At 37.8% G+C, this 21,312-nt stretch overlaps 1 protein-coding gene across 3 annotated transcripts in view; it reads right to left on the reverse strand.

Moving 5' to 3' along the window:
• Nucleotides 1-21,312, reverse strand: part of RUNX1T1 (RUNX1 partner transcriptional co-repressor 1) — a 178,757-nt gene that overhangs the window by 19,086 nt on the left and 138,359 nt on the right. For all 3 annotated transcript variants that reach the window (XM_042462741.1, XM_042462740.1, XM_042462742.1), the window contains 2 exons: nucleotides 6,979-7,047; nucleotides 1,884-2,074 (listed from right to left, as the gene is read on the reverse strand). In XM_042462741.1, coding sequence (XP_042318675.1) covers nucleotides 1,884-2,074; nucleotides 6,979-7,047 — 260 coding nt within the window. The remainder of the gene's footprint in view (nucleotides 1-1,883; nucleotides 2,075-6,978; nucleotides 7,048-21,312) is intronic.

Below are 21,312 nucleotides of genomic sequence, written 5' to 3' on the forward strand. Positions count from 1 at the left end.
GCATTTAAGACTATATTCCTATGGTGGTGAACCTATGGCACAAGTGCCAGATATGGCATAGAAAGCCATTTTTTTCAGGGCACATGGAAAGCGGGGAAGAAGAGCAACAGGCGCGTGCCTGTTCCTCCTCTTCCCAGCTGTCCTGGGCCTTCAGCTGTCTCTGGAGGGGGGGGGCAGATGTCCTGCCTTAGAAGTCTGCCCCAGATATTCTGCCTCCCCCAGAGGTCCCTGCCCCCAGCACTGGGTAGCACCCACTGTTGGAATACCTTTTAGTTTGGGCACTCAGTCCCTAAAAGGTTTGCATCCCTGATATATACATTCACCTGATTAATAGTTGAATTTACAGACTTAATGTGATCCCTATTCAAATTAGAACACTAGCTTCTATTTTTCTTCCAGGAAATGGGGATAACAAAGATTTAGAAGGAACCAGACATCAACAAATGTATAGTCATGTTCAAAGGCACACATTTTCAATCAACAAAGCCCTTGCCACAAAATACAATGGATAGTATTGCAACTGTGGCATAAGCCGAAAGCAGATGTACTAGAGAATAGTACTTAGGGGCTATACAGGCCGTTCCTTTACTTGCTGGATCAGGGCCATGGCAACCCCACACCGTGGTTCCGATTCAGCTTCTGGTGAGCACAAAAAAGAGCCGCAAAAAGCAAGGGTGGCGTGGCTTGATAATAATAATAATAATAATAATAATAATAATAATAATAATAATTTTTTTATTTATATACCGCTATTCCAAAGATCATAGCAGTGAACAGCAAGTAAGCTAATTAGCAAGTAAGCTTAATTTATGACATGCCTTCAGTGCTGCATCATGACGGCATGCACTGTGTGGACGGCTCCCTGGGGGTGGGTTAGGGCATCCAGCATGCAGACGCTGTGCCCTAACTCTGCCCACATGCTGACACAAATTGCTGGTCTGTTTAGGGCCATTGATAGCAAACACTTCTGCTTTAAAATGAGAAAGCCAAGCCAGTTTTATGGAGTTGAATTCAAATATTGAACATATTTACTTGGCAGAGAAGCCCATCATTTATCAGAGGTACCTGTTTTTGTTAATGGATTTAAGAAAACAACTCTAGCCTTACTTGGAAATAAGTTCTAAAGTTAGTGGGACTTGGTTCCAGATACATATATTTGGAATTATACCATTAGCCAATTTATGTATAAATTTAACAACATAATAGTTCCCCCTTCCTCATTCTAGAATGACTGGAGCAAATTATGAATAACATCCCACTTGCAAAACCTTGCATGGAAGTAGTGACGGAGATGGGACAGCTTTAAGTAAACTCTCAAAGCTATGTTTTTAATTTCATATCCACATATTTTGCAAATGTGGGAGACTTTGCTAAAGTTTTTGATGCAAAACCAGCCATGGGACTTAGTTTTGAAAATTATGTGAAAAAGCATGTGATTTTACTGAGATTTCTAAACTTTAAAAGATCCAGCGAATTCTGAATGTAGATGGCCAGGTTTTGCTCACATTTTTGCATTAACGATTCATAGGTGATTTTCTGTTAGTGTGATTATAGGCGTCGGAGCTGGATGCCAAATATCAGCACTGAAGACTTGCTCCCAGTCTAATTTAGTAAACCTGATCTAATCTATTAAGCTAACCTGACTTTTGTCAACTCCTTTTCTCACTGGTTTGCTCTGTTCTTGCTTTTCTTTAAAAATCAATGGCTTGCCTTTCACAAAACAAACAAACTAACAAAAATATATATTTTCACGTATGAAAATAAACTTGAGAGGAAGGAAACAGACATTGCAAGGAAAACTCAAACATTTTTACAGACTTCACGTAGGGTTTTAAAGCAGGAGAGAGTTTGAAATTGAGTTCTTTTACACAGGAATGGCTTACCTCACTAGAATCCTCTTGCTGATTGATCACAGCTAGTGCATCCTCTGCAGCCTGCCGCTTGGCCTCTGCTACTGTGCGCTCCATTTTAGCTCTCTCTGTAGTAATCATATCATGGGCTTTCCGTTCTGCCTCTGACACTGCCTTCTGCAACTCAGTCATTGCTTGACGTTTCACTTCATTGACTGCTTCCTCTGCAAACAAGATAAGACATTCCTTCCAGCTCAATAATGTTCATAGATCAATTGTCATATATACAAAGTAGTTATATTCTGAAAATCACTGAATAATATAATAATATTATTCATTTGGACAAATGTCCATCATCTGAGGAGTCACCTAAGGTACCAGTTAGTATACACAAAAACATGAGGCTTGGTTTATTATTTGTATATTTCCAGCTCAACAGGTTGGTCATAACTTGTTTGGACACATTCTAAAGAGTCAAAGAGGGGTCATGTGGTTCAACCATTTGTGGTGGTGTTTCTGAGCATAAGCTGCAGCATTATAGTGGAGGCTGACTTCCCCCTAAATCCTCTTTTGGTGCTGCTCCTTGTGGGAAGAGATAATTCTTTGTTTTTGAATTACTGTAATTTTTTAACATTATGTAGTATATGAATGCACTCCATAATGTAGTAAACTCTGTAGTAAATTCTCACTGTGCCAGAATTAACAAGAGCCAGGGTACAAACTTTCCTTTTTCTCAGCAGCTTTTTCATTCCATTTACAAAATGGAAGACTTCTACTAGTAGAGTGAAAACCAACTGGTCTTCAGAGATGAGAGCAAATAAATTCTGGTGTTTTTCTTTGGAACTCTTCGTGACTGGATATCTTGTTGTGTTGTTTCTGACTTGGCAACCCTAAGACAAAATTATCACAGGGTTTTCTTGGCAAGATGTAGTCAGAGGGGTTTTGCCTTTCCTTCCCTCTGAAGCTGACAGAGCGTGACTTGCCCAATGGTCACCCAATGAGTTTCCATGGCTGAATAGTGGTTTGAGCCCCGGTTTCCAGAGTCATAAGCTGAGACTCAAACAACTACACTATTTTGGCTCTCCTGGGTATCTGCATGAGGAAAACATCTTCTTCCATCAGAATCTCTTCCTTTCTAAGGTCATTATTGGAGATACCATCCTATTGTCCCCACCTGTCAGAGGCAGGGATGGGTGACATTCATTTGGGGTTGCTTCTTAATGCATGCTGACCTAATTCGCTCTTCCAAAACATATAAACATAGTTATAGTGTACCCGAATGTCTCAAATTTGTACTGTGAAATTTTTAAATCTTAAAAAAAAAAAAAACCACACACACACACAGAGAATGAGCATAAAGATGCACTATATGGAAGAAATCACTTACAATTAAAATGCATATTTGAAAAAGTACATACAAAATCCAGGCACATTAAGGTGTGCACATTCGGAGGAAGGAACATGAAAATACGAATGTATTTATCTACTACATTACCCTGAATATGCATGAATTTATCTTATTTTAGAAGCTAATCAAGGTTGGGCTTAGGTAATAGTTGGTACATCAGGGAGCTACAGGCCAGGTTAGGAAAGAGAACTGTTGCCAGTCAGAGCTACTAATACTAACCTAGATGACACAATGGTATGACTTAGTGTTCTTCTGTTCTTATTTCCACAATGATTCCATGGTTAAGGGGAGAATGTAGATATTTAAAACAAGTAAATTTAAATAAATAAATGTCCCATAACGAACAGGGGCAATTATATAATCTGAATCTTGAACAAAAACTACCATGGGTACCTACTTTTATTCTATCTGGCTACCATTTTGTTTTGGAGAAGGTCCGTTTTAAATATGCAGAAACACATCGATCTTCTGAAGAAAATATTCTTGCAAATTACATTCTGTTATACTTTTATGGTACTTTTATGCTGGCAGTTATGAGATTATGTTGAACTATAGACAAATATAACATTCTAGATAAGCATGCATTCAAATGCATAGCTGGATCAGGGCCTTAGAATAATGTGAGGATGTTTGCCTTAGATCTAAATGATCAAACAGAAGTTAATGTAACACATCCTGCTTTTTCACACTAGATAACATGACTTGTCATCAATGAGCTAGTTGGTTATTTGATGGAAGAGGAATGGAAAATTTCATGTGTTCAAGTGACAACTAAAACAAGTGGTTTTTTTTTAAAATCCAACTACTCTAATTAACAAGGAAACTATCCTCCCCCTGATTTAGTGTATCTAATTTTCATCTTTATTCAAAGCAAAATGACAATGATTAATTGAAAATTTAATAAGCAGTAATTATTAACTTGGCAAACCTAGTACCAATTAACACTCTATTAAAACTAATTATGACATGTTTCATTCAAGTGTTTTGCACTTAATTGTTTTACCCGCTTAAGAAGCACCTTAATTAAATGTTCTGTTTAATTAAAAACATAAGATTCCTAATAAAAATGTTTTACCATAGAATAAAAATATTAGAGTTACAAATATGGTTATAGTGGCATTCCACAGTATCAATGTATTCTACGATGCCCTTTATCTAAAGGTGTTGCATGTCCACCTATCAGGATACATGCCTACAACTGTTTGTTAGAGATTAAGCTTCAATGAACCCAACAGGACTTATGCCTGGAGAGATATGCACCAGGATTGTTCTATTAGTTAACCAGGGAGAGTAGAATCAAATGTTTGCTTGAACCGAGTGTCAGTGTGGGTTGTCTCTTTATACATCAGATCAAATGTCATATCATATTTGAAAGTTGTTTCAAACTCAAAAGCATTTTGAACTCTGTATGTGTATATTTTCAGAAAACCCAAGCCTAAAGCCTTTTGTACATGTTGTGGTTCTGCAAATTGTAGCCATAGTCTTGATATTTGATGGCATATGTTTTATTAGAAGAGCACCACATGAAACCACAAAACTGGATTGTTTTTAAATAAGCTTGACTTTATTGTCAAAATTCCTATTTAAATAGCAAGAACTAACCTCTCTATTTTTATTAAAAAGCTGAAACATATTTTAGACATGTTAAGGAAAATGCTGGCAATAAAATACATTTATTAAAGGATATCTGTTGTCCAGATAGATGTGCCTAGTCTAAAAATCTGGAGAGGAAACAATAATGTTTTACATGAAAAAACAAAAAAACAAAATACCAGTATGCTTTAATTTTTACGAGAGTTAAAAATATGCCCTCGCATTACCCTCCCATAAATGTTTGAGGGAGAGGGAAATCAGACTGCAGCTATGCAAGACTGGGACTTATTTACTTTGAATATTCAAGGTGAATTACAATTCTATCTAAGTGGCAACAGGACAATAATTTTTGCTTACGATCAAAGCTGCAGCTTGACTAATTGTATATGCAAATAAGGCAATTTATATTTAAATTATGCATTCCTATTCTAGTCCCACCGGCACACAGAGATCAGCAAAGAGAACTGGTAGGACATTTGCAAGATGCTTGAATATTTATTACCAACTGCGAACATTCTCTGCTCCCTTGAAAAGAAATATATGAAGACAAACCCACAGATGCAAATTTTATTACGATCTTTATGGGGGAAAAAGTCTCCAATTTAAATACAAGCCTTTTCTATGTTAGGAACCATAGTTAGCAATAAATGTATCTTTGTTAACAAATCTCTTAATTTATTACATTTTATAAGAAGCTGATTTCTAAAAAAACTATTAGTAGTCACTGTCAGACTCTAAATCTGATCATACTTGAATAGCAGTTACGGAGCATTAAGAAACAATAATGATAGCAATACTAATGCTAATACTAATTGTTGCAGTTTTGATCAGTATTTGAAATTACCTATTAACTTCCCACGGCTCCTGAGTGAGATTCATGCAGGAACCCAAATCCCATGAACACCCTGTTTATATCTTGCACAGCATTTTTGATAGCTTCTGTGCCAGCATATTGTCGGGAGTCAAAAATATGCTTGACCATTAAGTCCAATGCTTCAAGAATAAATGACCAAACAGAAATTTTGCAGTTAAGGATAGGAAAATTCCTCCAGTTTCTTCCTAGGCAGGAACTGATTCTTTCCTCCTTAAATCAGAAGTTCATTTTCCAAAACAATCAATTTTCTAACGGTATCCTCCCTTGCCAGTCCCACAAAGCAACCTTCTGTTCAACACCTGTGAAGATGACGGCAGTCACAGCAATGATATGTGGGTAACAGGGGCAAGATTTCCCTCACCCTTTTCATCACTTCTGCAGCACATCAAGATTACAGGGTTGCTTCGGGGTTTTGTCAGCTATACTTCCCAAGGGTCACTGCTCTTTAAGTCTTGAGATGAGATACAAAAGGATTGGGGGTAAAGGAAGAAAAATAAACACCCTGCTTTCTCTCTACTGCTCCTGCCACTGTCGTTCACTTTTGCTGGTAATCAAAGAGAATAGTGGATTTTGGAATGGCAAGGAGGGTTCTGGGAGATGGAGATGGTTGGGCAATGAGTAGGGCAGTTTAGAATCCTTCTCGAACTCAGATTTTGTTCCAGGTTTGGATAATGGCTGCTGACCATGCTTGCTGGGGATTCTGAGAATTGTAATCCAAAAAGTTACTTTCCCAAGTTCCTATTTTGTCTGGTCTGAGGCCCACTCATGTAGCAGAGGCTTAAAATCAAGCCCTGGTTTGTGAAACAGGCTTCCACCGGGAGCATGAAAATATATCAGTGCAAATGATGTAGGTTTTCAAACTAATACAACTTTCTCTGTAGATACTGCTTTTTAAATTAAGACTTTTGTTTTACTTTTTAAAGTGAGCCAACAGAACAATCATTTATACAAATGCTCACATGGAACAATAACCTTTCCAAAAGGAAATGTGATATATCCTGAAAATGATCTGTTTATTATCGGGGTTTCTTTCTATTTTTTAAAAATAACATATTGACATCCCTTTATCTTCAGACATAGATGCTCCCTATAATTAAAATGATTTTGTGTTCTGATCTGTTCCTGCTTAAAATTATTAATTGAAACTCTGGTTTATTAGTAACAGGCTGGGCTTTTTTATTCCTTAAATCATAACATTAACAAATGCACACAGCTGCCAAACTGCTATACTCATGTTTTTAAACAATTCTTACCAGCTTTCTTCCAGATCTCCTCTGGCACATATCCAGACGCAGGCCTGTGAAGGAATTCCCGATGTGAATCTATAAGAAGGAGGGGGAGGATAAGAGAAACAGAAGAATATCATAAGTAATGGTTCAACAGAACTCAAAAAATTGCCCTCCCTCTTTGATGCTTCAGTCAGGGAATATAACCTTTATATATATTGAAGAGGACAATAAAATTGTTTATTTCTAAAACATCTTACAGAACAGATCAGTTGGCTCATCCAAAAACTCATATGGCATAATTCTGTTACTCAATAATATACAAACCTCTTAAAACAAGCCATGAAATAGATTCTTCAAACCTTTTAGATTTCTTCCATTTGAGTTAAGACTTCATTAAAACATATATCAAAATACCATATGGTATCTTTGAAAATTTATTTTTGAAAAAAAAGAAAAAAAAAGAACTGGCCTCCAAACTCTAGCTGTAATGTAAAAAAATAAAATAAAAACAGTCAATATTTTTCTTGATTTTTCCTTATAAGAGTCACCAGCTTTATCCCATTATCAGATTTTTGGAAAGCACAAGCCAAAACTGGAAGTCGAAAACCTATTGATTTGGTAAAAGTGGGCAAAAAAACAGTTCTATTCTTAGCCCAATGGTCTGTGGCAAGAAGCTGCAAATCCTGGGTTGTATCCAACAGTTGTGCTATACTTGTGGAAAGTTCTTCCACTTGTGTAGAACTGACCCTTCCAATCCATCTCCCTGTATTCACCCAAAACTGCTCCTGTGAATCCTCCAGAATAGTTTTGGATATAGCACAGAAAGCTGCAGTAAATATATCTTCATTTAAAAGAGGGACTTGGATTTTTTTTTAATTTTATTATTAAACAAATTTTTAAAAATTACAAACACTTCCGTTATCCCCCCCCCCCCCCCCGCCCCCCTTGGACTTCTTTCAGACTACATATTCTACCGTACAGTTTGTTCCATAAGTTGCTTAAAACTAACTCTTAGTAATAATCCCTTTCTATATATTCCTACCTAGGATGCTTTTACCTTTAATTTTGGTTGGAATGGAAATAAATCAAAACCCTTCGCCAATTCTCCCTTCTTCTAAAAATTTAGCCAGATTTACTCTTCCTCTTCTTCCTATGCCCACTCTCTTATACTCTCCATTCATACCCTTCATTCTGTAAGTAGTTTACCCAGGGGAGCCAATCTTTCTGAAACTCATCTAAGGTATTTTTTCCCAACAGAGTTGTTAGTTTATCCATTTCATAGAGGTCCATAACTTTTAGTTTCCAGTCTTCCAAGCTCGGGATGTCTTCTACTTTCCATGATCTGGCAATCATTGATCTTGCTGCCACTATCATATAAAAAATCACCTTTTCCTTCCCTTTTTCTTCTTTAGGATCCACCGTCATATTTAGAAGGTACATTACGGGATCTGGTTTCCCCTTAATATTTACCATTTTCTTAACTTCATTATGCATTTGCTTCCAAAACTTATTTATTTTGGGACAGTTCCACCAACAGTGGAGGTATGTTCCCACTTGATCTTTACATTTCCAACAAAAGTTATTCTGTTTACCCATTTTGGACAACTTATAAGGTGTTAAATACCACCTCACCAAGGACTTATATACATTCTCCTTAACTTCCACACTAGGTGTTATCTTCATTTTTCTTATCCAAACATTCTCCCAACTCTCTAGGTTGATTGTTCTCTTCAAGTCTCTTGCCCACTTAATCATATAATCCTTGATAATTTCCGTCTCTAATTCTGCACTCCTCACCAAATTATATAATCTCGAGATTCGTTTTCTTGGATCTGTAATGATCTTCTCAAATTGTATCTCCGCTGCTCTTAAACCCTCCATTTTAATATCCAATAAAAACCTTTCCTTTAACTGCCTATAGGAAAACCAATCGCATCTATAACCCTCCATCTCTAACTCATTTTGTGTTTTCATAATTCTCTTTCCGCCCTTAGTTTTCGTTAATTCATCGTATGTGATCCACCCTTTTGTTTTAAATTCCAATCTATCATGAAATGCCTCATTAGGAGAGGTCCACAATGGTAAAGCAGGGCACCATCTTTTTTTAAATTTAGTCCAAATCCTATTCAATGATTTCCTAACAATATGATCATTGAAGTTCCTGTCTATCTTAATTTTATCATATAATACATAGCCATGTAACCCGAATTTTAAGTCAATTTTCTCCAAATTTATAATTCTTTTGTCTTCTAACTTTGCCCAATCTATAACCCAATTCAATACACTTGCATAGTAATACCATTTAAGGTTGGGGAGGGCTAGTCCTCCTTTATCTTGTGAGTCCTGTAATACTTTTGCCTTTATTCTAATCTTTTTATTATTCCAGATAAAGCTATTCAAATCTTTTTCCCACTTCAAAAAAAGGTTTATCATTCATAATTATTGGTAATGACTGGAAAAGATATACCATTTTAGGTAAGACCTTCATCTTAATGGTTGCCATTCTACCCATCCAGGATAGATTTAGCTTCCCCCATTCTTGTAAGTCTTTTTTAATCAACGCCCATGTTGCCTCATAGTTATTTCTAAAGAGGTCCGAATTTTTATTAGATAATATACATCCTAAATATTTAACTCTTTTTTCTATTTTAAACCCAGTTTTTTGTTCTAATTCAGTCTTTTCCTCTTTAGATAGATTCATAGTCAATATTTTTGTTTTATCTATATTTGTTCGGTAGCCCGCTACTTTTCCAAATTTCTTTAAGGTTTTTAAAATTTGTTCGCAACTTTCTATTGGGTTAGCGATTGTCAACACCACATCATCCGCAAAGGCTCGTAATTTGTATTCTTCCCCTTTAATTTTAAACCCTTCAATTAACTTATTCATTCGAATATTTACCAGTAAGGGTTCTAACACCAATAAAAATAGGAGTGGTGACAGGGGACATTCCTGCCTAACCCCATTATAAATTGGACATGCTTTTGTTTTAACCTCATTTACTATAATCCTTGTTTCCTGTTTATTGTATATTGTGCCAATCATATTCGTAAAATCTTTCCCTAAATTTATAGTGTCTAATACCCCAAACATAAACTTCCAATATACTTTATCAAAGGCTTTCTCCGCATCAATGAAAAACATAGCCAATTTTTTTTCAATCTTTTTTTCATGAATCTCGACCAAATTAATTATATTTCTTATATTATCTTTAATCTTTCTATTTGGCAGAAAACCGTTTTGATCAGGGTGTATCCAATCCGATAATACTATCTTTAATCTATTTGCCAAAATTGAAACGAACAATTTGTAATCCGAATTTAATAAAGAAATGGGTCTATAATTTTTTGGGTCACTTAAATCTTTCCCTTCTTTTGGTAACAAAATCATATTTGATTGGGTCCATGTTTGGGGTATTTGACCCAATCTTACCTCGTTCATCACCTTTAACATGGGTTCTTTCAAATATTCTATACAAATTTTATAAAATTCACCTATAAATCCGTCCGGCCCTGGAGATTTACCTTTCTTACTATTTTGAATGGCCTGTGTAAGTTCCTGTGCGGAGATTTCTTTATTTAATCTCTCTCTGTGTTCCTCAGTAATTTCTTTCAAGTTTAACTTTTCCAAATACTTACCAATTTTAAGTTCTTCCACATTTGGTTTCTTATACAAATCTTTATAGTAATCAAAAAAGGTGTCTCTAATCCTTTTCTCTTTTGTAATTAGCTTACCCTCTATTTTCAGACCAGTTATTGTACGTTTAGCTTTTTCTTTCCTCAATTGTGCAGCTAGAATTTTTCCTGATTTATTAGCCGATTCAAAATATTTCTGTTTCACATACCTCATTTTTTTCTCCATCTCCTCTATCAGGAGAATTCTAACTTGTTTTTGTAAGGATTTTATCTTATATTGTAGACCCCCATTTTTTGGTTCTTTCCTTATCAATATCTCCAGTTCCTTTATTTCCTCATTAATTTTTGCCATTTTTTCCTCTTTTACTTTTTTCTTTTCCGATGCTTTCTTTATTAACCATCCTCTAATCACCGCTTTCATGGCATCCCATACTATTTGAGGTGATGTTTCATTATTTAAATTTTCTTTAAAATAATTTTCCACGTTCTGTTTTAGCTCCTCCACCAATTTTTCGTCCTTTAATAAAGTCGGGTTTAATCTCCAATTAAAATCTCTCTTTCCCAATTTTAACTCCATTTGGACCGGACTATGGTCCGACCATATTTTTGGAATTATTATCACCTTGCCCATACTTTTAACCAAATGCAAGGAGGCCAAAATTGTGTCTATCCTAGACCAAGTCTTATGTGGGTTGGAGTAGAATGTATAGTCCTTGTTCTCTCCATTTTTAATTCTCCATGCATCACCCAGGGAGTGGACTGTCATCAATTCAAAAAATTCTCTCGGTAGTTTGCCTTGATTAATTTTGACCTTTTTCTCAGAAAATCTATCTACCACTGGATTTATTACTCCATTGAAATCTCCCAAGATGATTATGTTTTCAGATTCTAAACTCATTATTTTTTCCTTAACTTTTTTGTAAAATTTATTTTTATTCTCTAATGGGCCATATATTCCCACGAGAAGGTATTTATTCTCTTTGTACTTTATTTCCACTATAATAAAGTGTCCCTCTTTATCACTATATATTTCTTTAGCTATAAATTTATCCTTGATGTATATGACCACCCCTTTTTTTTTAGATTTTGCTGCCGCTATATATTCTTCTCCTAATTTCACACATCTTAAATGTCTTTTATCCTTTTCCTTAATTCTGGTTTCTTGAAGACAGATTATGTCCAGTTTTAATTTTTGCAAATAGTGAAAGACTTTTTTTCTCTTCTGAGGGGTATTCATTCCCTGTACGTTCCATGTCAAAAATCTCAAAGTTTCCGCCATTCCCCCAATGTACCTTCCCAATATATCGGAGTCCCAAATATCAATGCAAAACTATATTTATTATATTATTGCTAAAAACTTAAGAAATAGGATGGTAATATAGATTTTAATTCCAGCACAACTAAATTTTTCCTTTATTCTTGATCAGGCTCTTTCTCTCCCTCTTCTTCTTCTTCTTCTTCTTCTCTTCTCAATCTCTCTTCTTCTTCTTCTAGCAGTTCCTGGAGGTCAGGGTTCAATGGAGCGGGCACTTCTTCGTCACGTCTATCTTGAAGCACGACTTCGTCTCTTCCTGTTTGGTTTACTGAGTTCTCTTCCTTACTTCTCTCCTTCTTTTGGTCTGCAACTCGTCTCAGAAAATTCCTGCCTTGCTCCGGGGAACTTACTTTTATTCTTTTTTTATTCCACCAAAATGTAACCCCTTCTGGAGCTTCCCACCGATACGGCAGACCTTCCTTTCTTAAAAACGTTGTAAGACCGTTATATTCCCTTCTCTTCCGTAGGATACGACCAGGAATATCCTTTAGAATTTTCAATTCCAAATTTTTATACATAAAAGACGTCTCGTTATGTTTACTCAAAAATAGATCCCTGGTGCGTTTCCTCACAAAAGAAACGGCCACGTCACGAGGAAGCCCTTTTTGTTTAGCCACTTGGGAATTAACTCTATATATATTATCAACTTCGTCATCAAAGAAAATGGGGTCCTTTTCTAAAAATTTTGCAATTTCTGGGATCAAAACCTCCTCTAACTTCTCGTCCTTCTCTTCAGGTAGGCCCCTAATTTTCACATATTTCTCTCTGAGCTTCTGTTCCCAGACCGCTCTTTCATCTTGCTCTTCCTCTCTTTTATTTAGAAGTCTACCATAATCAAATTCTAATTTTTCGGTTCTCACCTCGAGTAAATCCACTCTTTGTTTAGTTTTTTGTATCTCTAATGTAAGACCGTCGACCATTTGTTTAATTTCCTTCAAATCAGACCTTATCTCCTGTTTTATCTCCTTTTTAAAATTATTCATTTCTTTTGCCAGGTTGGCAGAAAGACTTGAAGATAGGTTTAATGATAGATTTTCTATTTTCTCTAAAATTAATTGATTCGTATCCACCAAATTTAATTTCTCCATCGAATTTCTTCTTTGATTTTGGGCTAGGGCTTGGACTTTTTGAGTTTGATTTCTTGTATTCATTCTTTCCATATCGTTATTTTTGTTGTTCACTCTCTATTAATTAATCAAAAAAAATTCCCAAGGTCAAATTATTTTCATTACACTTATTGTTCCCACAGTATCAACTTAATTGATTACTCCTTAAATCTATCAGTCAAACCCTCCCCTTTTGGTAGTAGGCTATCTCCACAATACTTATTAATCCCCCTTTAAACCAATTTTCTATTCAAATCGATTTCTGCCGCCCCCTAAAAGCCCCTCAATATATTCTATATATTAATCTATTTTCTTAAGGGAAAGAAGTTGAGTCTTCTTTCTACCCAATCATTTGCATTTCTATCTTTAAATATAACCGCCCCAAAAGCATGTTATTACTATTATTATTATTATTATTATTATTATTATTTTCCCCTTCTTATTACTCCTTGTCTCAATATATCTCAGATTCCCCCAGAAAGGCTTCACAAAGTCCACTTCATTCACTTCAGTCCGGTACCCTCCCAAACCCTTATACCATCCCTTCCAATCTATTCCCAATAGCACTTTCCCTTATCATTTCTTCAACGCTTCCTATCACCCTTACCCTTACCCACCTTCTGGCTTTCTTATCTTCTCCTTCTCCAGGGACTTGGATTTTTGATGTTAAATGCTGAATGTTCAGCATTTTTAAAGAACATGGTAGAGAACTGACTCATTAAGAAAACTAAAATAGTGACCATGGAGGATATTCACAAATTCAATATAGATGACGAGAAAACTGAAATAATCAAAGACTTCCTACATTGTGGATCAATCATTGACCAGAACAGAAATTGCAGTCAAGAAATCAGGAGAAGAATAGGACTAGAAAGATCAGTTATGAAAGAATTAGATAGGATTCTAAAGTGCAAAGATATACAACTGAAAATTAAAGTGAGAATTGTTCATGCCATCATATTTGCCATCACTGTGTAAGGTTGTGAGAGCTGGATGGTGAAGAAAGCTGACAGAAAGAAAATCAGCTCATTTGAGATGTGATGCTGGAGAAGAGTTCTGTGAATACTGTGAATGGCTAAAAAGACAAACAAAATGGTAAAAAGTAAATTGGGTCTGAACTTTCCCTAGAAGCCAAGATGACTAAATTGGGGCTGTCATACTTTGGATAAATCATGAGAAGACATGACTCAATAGAAAAGATGATAATGCTCAGAAGGACAGAGGGCCATAAAAGGAGAGGAAGGCCAGACACTAGATCAGGGGTAGGCAGCCTTTTTGAGCCGGGGGCTGGATTGCTGTCCCTCAGACAACTGGGGGGCCGAAGCAAAAAATAAATAATTAAATAAATTTTTTTACAAAATTAATTAAATAAATAAACCGGGACAAATATAAGACAAAATTTTCAAATGGAGGACACTTTTTTTAAAAAAAAAATGGAGGACACGCAAAAAAAATTGCTGATTTTTTAAAAAAATGTTAATATAAATGCATGTTTCGGAAGCTTCTATAGACAATTGCCCCCCTTGCCCGCCGCTTGCCCCCCTTGCCTGCCGCTTGCCCCCCCTTGCCCACCTCCTCCTGATAGGCCAAAGGCCCCACGTCCTCACACAAGAGGCCAAAGCCTCCAGCGGCAATCGGCGGCAGGACCGGGCTGGGGCCGGTCCCAAGGCCTTGCCGGGCCGCATCCAGCCCGCAGGCCGCGGGTTGCCTACCCCTGCACTAGATGGATAGACTCAGTCAAAGAGGACATGGCCCTAAGTCTGCAGGAACTGAGCAGGTCTGCTGCGGACAGGGTGTCTTGGAGATGCTTCATTCACAGGGTTGCCAGAGCTCAAAGTTGACTTCAGGGCAATTAAAAACAAACTGAGGAGGAGATTGCTGCAGGTTTGTCTTCCTCTTCATATTCCACCCAGTTCTTGGTTTAAGAAAACACATCTTGTCCTGTAGCATTTTCTCTATGCCACTTCAGCTTACAGGTGGAATATCCAGTGATGCCCTCTTTTGATATGATAGCTTCTTTAATTGTGCATTCTCTTTTATATAATAAGATATGGTCCCATATCAGAAGAAAAGTGGGATGGAGAAATAAATGAATGAATGATTTAGTGCTCTTTATAAAAAGGCTCTCCTGTACCTAGATACCAGGAAAGGGGATTCTAGCCCAAATTGTTTAATTATGGCGGGTTATAGACTGCCCATTTGGGGCGGTCTGCACCTGCCCCTTTCCCCAGTGTATCGGGGCCTCAGCGTGCAGATCGGCAGCCGCTGAGGCCCTGATCCGCCGCTTTTCAGGCTGCGGGGAAGCAGCAAAACGCAGCTTCCCCACAGCCTGAAAAGGGGTGTCCCTGGGGCTTCAAGCCCCAAGGACACCCCGCGGCGGTGGGGAGAAGAGAAAGGGGCTGCTTGGCCCCTTTCTCTTTTAGTCCGCTGGGCGCAGCCATCTGAAGGCTGCGCCCTGCGGACTAAACCAGGAAGGAGCTCCGAAACGGAGCTCCTTCCTGCTCCGTGTTCAGGGCGCACTAAGCGCCCTGGCGTGGAGCAAGGACTTCACGTCCGCAACGCCCCGTCTAGAGGCGGCGCGGCCGTGACGTCCTCACGGCGGCAGCCGTATGGAAGGGCCACCACTGTTTAGTGCATGACGAGCACGCACTAGGGTTAGGGCGGTGCAGAAGCACCACCCTTTTGTAACCCTAGTGCGTGCTCGTCACGCACTAAAGTGCTGGCCTGTAACCGGCATAAGTGTCTTGCAGGGGAACATTTGAAGACATGTGAAAACATAGATCCTGCATCCTCAGTCAGAACTGGAACAGCCCAGGAATAGTTTTCTCCTGTGGTGAGCTGTGTGTCCGAACTGGAACAAAATTTCATCTCGATACTAAAATCCCAACAAAGGCTGCATGCACATTGCAGAAATACTCCAGGTTGACACCACTTTAATTGCCATGACTTAGTGCTATGGAATTCTGGAAAATGTAGTTTGTTCTGGCATCAGAGCTCTCTGATGGGGAAAGCTAAATGTCTCACAAACAAACAATTCCCAGAATTTCATAGCACTAAGTCATGGCAATTAAAGTGGTGTCAACCTGGAGTATTTCTGCAATGTGGATGCAACCAAAATCCAATTTCTGAAAGGACTTCCTTTAGAGCAAACAAAGAAATAAATAAGGAAACCTGATGTTTTCTTTTAGAAAGTGGAAAGGTATTGGCATTTGTTTCCTAATCAAGCATATAAACAAGAACAACAAAAGGTTTGAAACTAGTTGTAAAATGTCTGCATGATCAAATGCCATTATAATACCACGTTTGTGACAGGTCACTGCAATCATCAATGCCACCCACACTCGCTGGCTGTTGTCACAACAAATCCTAGAATCAGGCCATACAAGCAAAAGTCAATCGAAATAATGTCTAGGCATGTACTAGAATGTTTACAGAACTGCCAACTGTAGGTCTCACATTTTGACACTATTTCAAGTTACAAACTAAATTATGTTTCATTTCTATTCTTTATTCTGAAATGAACCAAAAATGAGGTGATAATACAGAGTTGTTAAAACACAAAGAGATCATTTGGACCACTTTTTTTCTTAAACACCCAGGAAAAGGTGATTCATAGCTGAATGCATCTGGCAGATGATGCAGAGCAGGAAGATAAAGCATATTTGTTGAATCTGGCAGCTTTTACAATACAGTCTGCAGTAAGTTTCTCATCTGGCAGTCACAGAAGAGACCTCTTTACCATTCCATTAATCACTGGGCATGTGATTTAGATTCTGTTAAAAGGAGTGGCAAAACAGCTGCTAAATTCAATAGATTATGGGCTGTTTGGTAAAGGGAGGAATGTGAAACAAGATCTTGCTCTGGGTTTCTCTGGAAATATTTTGAACATATTATTTAGGTGCCCTTCCAATGGAGCCTTTTATTTACTACAGACAAGCCAAAACCTGTGGTAGTGACACAAAGGAGTGGACAGCTTCTTTGGTGGTTAGGTCCAGACACCATATAAATTCCCCTCAAAGGCGTGGAGAAACACTGTGCTAGGTATGGTAGGGAACTGAAGTAGTAGGTAGACCAAGCTGCTTGGCACTGCTCAGAATGCAGAGCCAGAAATGTCTATGGGCCCATGTACATCATAGAAATAAAGCAGTTTGACAACACTTTAAGTGCTTCAGCCCCATTTGATGGAATTTGTAGTTTTACAAGGTCTTTAGCTTTCTCTGCAAAAGACTGCTGGATGCCTTCCTGGATGACTTACAAAACTACAAATCCCAGGATTCTGTGGGATGGAACCATGGTAGTTAAATGGTGTCAGACGGCATTATTTCTACAGACTATGCTACTCTACATATGGGGAACCCAGGGTAACTGTCAGTAAGAATGCTGGAGTGCTGTCTGGGATATTATACACTGATTCTGGCTCTGTATGGATCAGCACCACCACAGCTCAAAGCCAAAAAACATCATTTTATTAACTTGAAGATCCCTTATTTCATCAATGTGAGCATTCCCTCTACTGAATTATGATGCATGTGTGTGTGTGTGTGTGTGTGTGTGTGTGTGTGTGTGTGTGTGTGTATATATATATATATATATATATATATGTTAATACAGCTGAATTATATTCAGTTTTGTACTCTGGACGCTACAGTTCAGGAACAGCAACATTCTTAGGGGTTTGGGGGTTGGTATAACTATGCATTTCCTTCCTTGTCTTGAATACTCATTTGCTATATCTTCTAATATTATGGGGCAGATGCTATGCAATAAAATATTTTCAATAACGTATTTTGTTACATTGGAATTGTTGTTAAAAATGGAATATGAAATGCTTTGCTGGCTTGTTTAGGTACACAAGAGTCAAAAGTAAGTGAAATTCAATTACATCATTGACTGGATTGCCAGCTAATTGGTGCAATTTCCAAGCAAAAATATCAATCAAGCTCATGTTCCAACCACAATTCACATAGATAGTGAAGCCAAGACTCTGTTAGAAGAATTAAATCAAGATTTTACAAAACACTTCCACCATAGTTTTTAAATAAAATATTACAGTGAGAAATATGGTATAAAGAATTATGAAAATAGTACAAAACATATTCTGAAGTTTTTAAAAATAAATTATGAAAATGGATATGAAGGTAATATGTATGGTTTTGTACATTTTGAGACAAATTTCTCCAAAATGCTAGAATAGGAAGTAAGCCAAAGTTCTTAAAAAGACTATGAATCATAGCAATCTTCTTCAAAGGAGAGGGGTTGTGGGATTTGAAAGTATGGCAGGAAAATGGTTTCATTCTTCTTTTCTTTGAGGATGTTGGCAATCCACATTCATCTAGCTGTCTGCTCATCTTGGCTGGTTAAAATGTCTAAGTGGAATGTAGAGTTCTACTGCCTCATCACATCATGAAAAGAAAATCCCTCCATTTCTACAATCATCAGTCCTGGAAGAAACTAACTTTATACAGGGATTATTTAGTTTGTTCCAAATCACTACCAAATCTCTTCTTGTTGGAGTGATTCGCTAAATTAGTGCATAGGCACTGTAAGGACACCTTGACAATACAGACTTCCTCAACACATTTTGCTTAGGCTTGTGTCCTGAGACGAGCTTTAAAATCCCTGGTGGCTAATACATGCTTAGAAGAAAAAGAGAGAATTCTATCTGCCTGGCTGAACAAAACCTATTAGTTTTTAAGATGCCTGAGGATACGTTGAATTAAATTAAACAGTCTGAATCTGAGTACAGACAAAATGGAGGATATGCAGCTAGGCATTAGGTCTCTGCTGAAACACTCCTCTAGCACAGAAGAAATTTGAGCCTCTCTAATCTATAAATGGTGAAGAACTGGGTGACCCTGCAGATGTGGGTTCCTCAGGAGGGTACACCACTGGATGGAGGCAGTTGAGAACTGGAACTAAATGAAGACATTGGATTCAATCTCAACCCTGAATCTGCAGGAATGATATGACCAAAGACAAGGCCAGAAGGAAAAAAATGGATCTGCTCCCAGGAAGATCTCCTTATGAGTACCGCCCTCCTTGTGAGCTGGACTTTCCCCACAGAGAAAGCTAAGGTTGAATGGCATACACCCTTGGCATACACTTTGAGGCAGCAACTGCATATATGGCTCTGTGCTGGCAAGAAAGGTGCTGGGAGAAACTGCATAATCTCACTCTAGTCAAAGCCTACATTCCAGGTTTATGTTGACTATTCTGTTGTGTATGATGTTAGCAATAGCAATAGCACTGACATTACTATACTGTTTATTGGTGACCTCAGCACTCTCTAAGCAGTTTACAATTGTCTTCAACCAGCTAGGTACTCATTTTAGCAAGCTATGGAAGGATGGAAGGTTGAGTCAAACTTGGAGCCCTGGGATTGAACTCACAACCTTGTGGCTGCAGTACCAGCATTTGACCACTGTGCCACTAGGGCTCCCTTGGACAATACATTGTTTCACATATTATTTTCTTGATACTGTTCTACTATGCTGGCTTGTTTGACTGTGGAATTCCCTACTCTGAACTGACAATGAAAGGTAAGTCTTGGCTTTTCTTTATCACCTCCCTAATTGTACCCCTGGTTAGACTTTTCCTGGGCTAGAACTGAGTGGCTTGATAAACTATTTGGTCTGGGAGACTACATCCTGTACAGATTCTGTCACAAGGTTGTACCTGCCTGGGAAGCAGATACCAAGCCATCTAGGGGCAGTGTTGCCAACAAGCCTTGAAGATATTCCCCGGAATGTTTTACCAAAATCCCTGGAATTCCCCAATATTTACCAGAATTTACCAGAATATTCAGTCAAAATCCCCAGAAAGAAAATTAAAATTCCCCTGATTCCCTGGAAATTGGCCATGCTATCTAGGGGTGCATCCTGCAGGGACTCTTGCTCTTGGTTTGGCTTACTTCCACCTAGACTCGGAGGGTGGAGCCCAGACTATGACCTGCCACAAAGCCTGTTTTTGCTAGAGTTGCCTAGAGATGTCAGATGCATATTATGAGAGGAAATGGTGAAAGTGCTGGCCAAAATTAATGCTTACCTATTTTTTGTTGCCTTATTGTAATGCTGTCAGTTTGACAAGTCTTTGAATTTAACTGGTTTTAATTTGTAATATTTTGATACTGATAAATGTTCTGCTATTGTGATAGTGAGATGGATTAAGTAATGAAAATATTCATTAAATTAATGAGGATTTTTCTGTTAAAGTGAAAAGATCAGCACTGATTTAATTTTTAAGCAAAAACATTGCATTTTGCACAAAATACATTCTCCTTATGCAAAAATGTTGGGGTTTTTTTGCAAGCAAGCAAACAAACAAATAAGTAAAATGTATGACACATCTAATCAAATCAATCTGAGAGAGTATTTTTAAATGGTGTGCAAGAACAAAATTAGAAAATACTTCTATCTCCAGTAAATATATTCTGCATGTTGAATCTGTTGTCTATGCTGTTGCCTTTTTTCAGGCATTTGATAAGAATCACTTATTCATACCATAAGCTAAGCCATTTCAGAAAGGCTGAACAACCCAGGCTCCTCCAGCACTCAGCTCAAGACTTTGCAGATGACACCAAAATAGAAGTAGCAGCAAATACCCCAGAGGACAGGATCAAAATTCAAAATGACCTGAATAGACTAGAAAGCTGGGCCAAAGCTAACAAAATGAATTTCAACATGGAGAAATGTAAGGTACTGCACTTAGGGTGGGAAAATGAAATGCACCGATATAGGATGGGGGACACCTGGCTGAATGAAACTATGTGTGCAAAGGATCCAGGAGTCCAAGTAGGCCACAAATTGAACATGAGTCAACAGTGCGATGTGGCAGCTAAAAAAGCCAATGCAATTTTAGGTTCCATCAATATAAGTATAGTGTCTATACCAAGAGAAGTAATGGTGCCACTCTATTCTGCTCTGCTCAGGCCCCACCTGGAATATTGTGTCCAGTTCTGGGCACCACAATTTAAAAAGAATGTTGAGAAACTGGAGCGTGTCCAAAGGAGGGCGACTAAAATGGTGAAGGGCCTGGAAACCATGTCCTATGAAAAATGCCTTAGGAAGCTGGGGATGTTCAGCCTGGAGAAGAGAAGGTTAAGAGGTTATATGATAGCCTTATTTAAATATTTGAAGGGATGTCATATTGAAGAAGGAGCAAGCTTTTTTCTGCTGCTCCAGAGAACAGGACCTGGAACAATGGATGCAAGCTACAGGAAAAGATATTCCAGCTCAACATTAGGAGGAACTTCCTGAGAGTAAGGGCCGTTTGACAGTGGAACACACTCCCTGGGAGGGTAGTGGA

This window comes from Sceloporus undulatus, chromosome 4 (genome assembly GCF_019175285.1).
Source record: "Sceloporus undulatus isolate JIND9_A2432 ecotype Alabama chromosome 4, SceUnd_v1.1, whole genome shotgun sequence".
NCBI lineage: Eukaryota > Metazoa > Chordata > Lepidosauria > Squamata > Phrynosomatidae > Sceloporus > Sceloporus undulatus.